This window comes from Gymnoscopelus braueri (genome assembly GCF_963280865.1).
Source record: "Gymnoscopelus braueri genome assembly, chromosome: 1".
NCBI lineage: Eukaryota > Metazoa > Chordata > Actinopteri > Myctophiformes > Myctophidae > Gymnoscopelus > Gymnoscopelus braueri.
The window spans coordinates 48,786,996-48,792,416 of record NC_137603.1 but is presented as its reverse complement, the minus strand read 5'-3'; the positions used below and the strand labels follow the sequence as shown (position 1 = coordinate 48,792,416).

Below are 5,421 nucleotides of genomic sequence, written 5' to 3'. Positions count from 1 at the left end.
GAGCAGAGGAGCTTTTCACAGCACTGCAGACCTCCACGGAACGGCAAAAAGTTGAACATATGTCATTTGGTACCAGGCTAAGATAACAGAAATGTTATGTATGGTTGCAGCATCACCTATCACTGCATACACCTGCAGCATATGTTCCTTATGCCCAACCGTGCATGCAAACATTTGTTAAAGGGGATTCCAAGCTATCCTTTAATTCAACTCACTGAACTGCCGTCATTGCATTGATCCATTTGTTTTAGTGCCTTGTGATTTTTCCCATGCAGAATCGGTACATAAAAGAGAATTTAGAATAGTTTGTCCGTGGACTATCTGTCGCTCTTACTCTCTTTCTTTAAATGTCTACATGAGTGTAGGCTGATTTATACATAAATAGCAGATCTACAAGCTCTCAATTCTCGGCTGATACCGAGAATAAGCCTCTCCGACCTACTTTACTACATGTGCTGCAGCCAGGTATAAGGCTTTTGTGAATAAGCATGCACACTAAACAGCATTACTGTAACTGAATGCAAGGCCGAACAGCATCCAATTCTTCGTAGGCACAACTGCACAACTGCAAATCGTAGACACAACTGCAAGTTTTATCGACCCATCATTGACTGTAAACTTATTCCCTAATTACTTCCCACTATCCCTCGAAGATTTATAAAGTATTTATGACATCACTGAAGAATAGGACAAGTTAGCCTAGCCTATATAACATTTAATGTAATTTAATTAAAACATAGTGGTGGTTGGTTGCGGTCCATTCCCCTGTGGTTTTCATGACATCGCTGCAGTTTTGCGGTGGTGCGGTTATTGCAAACAGCACAGCACTGCACGGCACAGCACACAACAGCAAAGCACAGAACGTTGTTGCCCGCCGAAAGATTTACAAGCTCACAGCATTTTGTGAGCTTGTAGAATGTAGATCTACTAACTTTGGTGCACAACATCCTTGCCTAACAAAGTATTTAAATCAGGGTTCAGTGTTTGATCAGACCAACCGGGTCAGACTGGGTCAGACTGGTCTAATCCCACACAGGGTCAGATCACACAGATAGCCTATGTCCTACTGCTGACTTCTCAGGAACATTTGGAAACACAGACACAACACACACGTATGCACACATATACACACACAAAACACATTAGTGGTTGGTCATTCCAGTGTGTGAGTGTGCGCATGCACATTTGTGAATAATAAACCCATGAATGTGTGTGTGTGTGTGTGTGTGTGTGTGTGTGTGTGTGTGTGTATACATGTGTATTAGTCATGCATGTATCTGTATCTATCTGTATCTGTGCCTTTTTCTCTTCCATTCAGACAACATAACAGTCAGTGGGTTTGACGTCACCACACCTCCATGACGCTGTGTCCCCCCAGGTGATTGGTGGAAACCCTTCCATTTAAACAGTTCTCTCTCTCTCCCTCTCTCTGTTTTTTAAATCACTCAAAGACATGCTCAAATCTCACTGACACGCATATGCAAAAACACAACCACACGGTCACGCTCTCACACACACACACGCACACACGCACGCACGCACGCACGCACGCACGCACACACACACACACACACACACACACACACACACACACACACACACACACACACACACACACACACACACACACACATACACATACACATACACACACACACACACACACACACACACACACAATACAGTAGATAACACTGTTCTGACAACACGCAGCAGTAGAACTGTGTCACACAACACTCCAGCCTGTCTCTCCATCACCTCATTACCAGACCATTCCTAATACCTTCTGACAGCAGAGAAGAGCACAGCTTTTAACTGCTCCAAAACCACTCCCTGTGGGATGTGGAGCCAAGGACTTGTACACTGTGGTCAATTGTGTTCAAAATGCACCGGAGCACGCGTGTGTATGTGTGTGTGTGTGTGTGTGTGTGTGTGTGTGTGTGTGTGTGTGTGTGTGTGTGTGTGTGTGTGTGTGTGTGTGTGTGTGTGTGTGTGTGTGTGTGTGTGTGTGTGTGTCAGTCTGTGTGTCTGTGTGTCTGTGTGCGTGCATGTTTTGATACAGATCATCTGATGACACAGACCTTTCAAATAATATATGCTCCAAACACCGTTATTATCATTATTATCATCACCGACATCCATCTGCTTCCTGCTGTGCAGTGAACACCTGTTATTACCACAGCTAGCAGCCCTGTGCCCTGTTTGAACTGCAACACCCCAAACACCAACACAATAAACCCAATATAAGCCCAATATGTACTTCATCATACAACTAATAGTGAAAATTCTAGATCTACAAGCTCACAATAACGCATTGCGCAACTCAAGAGTGCATTCACTAAAGACACTCACATCCATTTTGATAAACACGGCATAAACACAAGCGCACATGCACACAGTGCACACCCTGGAACACGCATACAGGAGACACACACACACACACACACACACACACACACACACACACACACACACACACACACACACAGTTACACACTTATTCAGCAAAAGAACACACTCTCACACTCACACACACTCACACACACACACACACACACACACACACACACACACACACACACACACACACACACACACACACACACACACACACACACACACAGAGAGAGAGAGAGAGAGAGAGAGAGAGAGAGAGAGAGAGAGAGAGAGAGAAACACACACATGAACAGAGAGAGAAACACACACACACACACACACACACACACACACACACACACACACACACACACACACACACACACAGGGGCGGATCAGGAGCTGTTTTCATGGAACATTTGGAGTAGTGGAGAAGCTCTCATCTGTATTAGATTTACTACTACTACTCTCTCTCCCTCTGTCATTCCATTCTACCTCTCTTTGGCTCTCTCACTCTCTCTCTCTCTCTCTCTCTCTCTTTCTCTGACACTGGGTTTGGTTTTGGTTTAAGCTTTAATAAAACAAAAATAACTTGTACCTTAATCTGACTGTAGTGTCTATATACTTTTTATTGCAGGAGGTATTAAAGTCCATTGTTCGTTCCAAAGTGATAATGATGAATTCATATCGAAGCCATACTCATCTACAGACTATATGAGTCCTTCTTCTTTATCATCATTCATTATCATTATCATCAGCATTGTCATCTTTCCTGTCCTCTCTTCGTGTGTGTGTGTGTGTGTGTGTGTGTGTGTGTGTGTGTGTGTGTGTGTGTGTGTGTGTTTAGTTTAGTTTATTTCAGTCGATTTTGTGATAACATAGTTTAAATTTCATAGGTAATACAAAAAAAACTAATTTAGAAAACAACCACATTTCTGACCAAAAGGGTATATAGGCTGAATCCATAGCTTGTGTGCGCGTGTATGGTACCGTACCTGTGTCTGCTGGCGGCCCGGGCTCCGTGCGTGTTGACCTGCTGAGGAGACTGGCCCTGCCCGGCGTACAGGTTATAACGGTGCCCGCCGCCGCCGTTGTACGCGCTCTTGGTGGCGTCTCCTCCATCACACCACGTCCAGCACCACAGCAGGAGGAACACGGCGGTCCCAGACATCCCTCCCGTAGACTCGAAAAGCGGCAGAAATAAGTGAATTTCGGACGTTTAGAACGTCACTGCAACAATAAGCGGTGAACTGAACTCCTACCACCACCACCACCACCACCACCACGCGTACACCGGACAGGACTGTTGATTCTCGTGCGTCGTGACGCGCGGCCGTCGGTCAGATCCATCCTATCGACCCATAGCTGGGGATGAAAAACTTTAAAACGCCGCGTCGCCTGAAGAGCAGCTTCACTTCAGCATCGATAATAATAATATCCTATTGTTTAGCGTCAGATGATGATGATGATGCAGCCCCGGTGTGAGTTTAAAGAAAGAAGGCGTTTCTCCTCTTTACTTATTGTTGCATATGTATATATATCAGCATTGGTTGAGAAAGTATGTCCACCAGCACATCCACGACATCCAGCCGGTTTTCATCTCCTCCTAGAAGGTGAAAAGAGGAGAAGGTTAAGAGAGAGTTTTTTAGCGACAGAGGAGCCAACAAGTTGCTTTGCTTTCCAGATGATGATGGTTCTCCCAAACGCAGCAGAAAACTGGAAAAAGCCTACAATTCCCCCCTCCCCTTCTACTCTCTCTCTCTCTCTCTCTCTCTCTCTCTCTCTCTCTCATTCAGCGACCCCTCCTCTCTCTCTCTCTCTCTCTCTCTCTCTCTCATTCAGCGACCCCTCCTCTCTCTCTCTCTCTCTCTCTCTCTCTCTCTCTCTCGTCTCTAGTGTTTTAAGAGAAATAGTTGCCGCTCTCTCCTCTTTTCGGTCCATCGGCAGCATAAATAGTGAGTAGCTTTTTTCCCTTAAATTTTTCTGAAAGACACGTCTGACTCTGACCTGTTAAAAGTCGTAGTAGCATGAGCCTCGATTAAAAACAGCTGGAGTCACAAGATAACTATGATAAAGCTATTTAAACAATGCTTAGCTGTGAAATGATATCAAACTACCTGCGTCACGCTCATGATAAAATTATGTGAAATGTATATAGGCGGAGGTTCTGCCTAATAAATAGTCATGAAAGGCAAAAAGGTACCCCCTGCCAAAATTCAAGCCAGCCAAATCCCAGAAAAAGAAAATCGTAAATCATAAGCACCTACTTTAACATTACCTCATCCGCAGAAAAGTGTTCTCCAAAGGCAACAGGCAGAGGAGAAGTAAAAAAATCTCTTTGTAATATTCATTCTCCAATGGGGAAAACGTGTTATTTATTGCATTCAGGTAGGCTATTTTTAACTGACGCTCAGAATAAATCTAAGTTTGACTACAATTTTTTTTAACTACACTGCACAGTAAAATACTCAGTGTTCATTTATCGCTTAGTAATTCTGAGAGTGCACAAATGTATTTTTGAAATTATTATTATTAATCAAATAAAAAAATTTAACACTAAAAACATTTTGCTGTGCAGATTTAGCCTACTATTAAATAAACTTTAACTTTTTGGCACAGCATAAGACCTGAAAAGGAGTGAGGATTCTGGATTTCCTGCTCACACTCCAGCTGTTTCTTATCAGCAGTGTAGGAGCTGTTGTCTAACTGTTATCAGATCTGGACCAGTCTCTCTCTTCCCTACAAGTCATCTCATCCTCCTTCCTTCCTCCCACACAAACAAGGTCTTTGACCTGACTATATAGATAGATTAACAATTATTTATAAACGCCCCACACACACACACAACCACACACCCGATACCCCCCCCCACACGCCACACCCCCACACATGTACACACAGATGGTGGAGGAAACCATACAAGGCACCAACCTGCTCCTCAGCAGTTGTTAGGGATCAAGTGACTTTCTCAAGGATACTTTGACACAGCCAGGAGTAGGGATCGAACCAGGAACCTTCCTATAGATGGGTTTCCGCGCGACGTCA

The 5,421-nt window shown here is 44.0% G+C and overlaps 1 protein-coding gene across 3 annotated transcripts in view; it reads right to left on the bottom strand.

Moving 5' to 3' along the window:
* emilin1b (elastin microfibril interfacer 1b) overlaps positions 1 to 4,109 on the bottom strand; it is an 80,080-nt gene extending 75,971 nt beyond the window's left edge. For all 3 annotated transcript variants that reach the window (XR_013933783.1, XM_080438207.1, XM_080438208.1), the window contains exon 1: positions 3,372 to 4,109. Coding sequence is in view for 2 of the 3 variants with exons in the window: in XM_080438207.1 (XP_080294333.1) it covers positions 3,372 to 3,547 (176 nt within the window). In the remaining variant the exon portion in view is untranslated. The remainder of the gene's footprint in view (positions 1 to 3,371) is intronic.
* Between the last annotated feature and the right edge of the window lie 1,312 nt (positions 4,110 to 5,421).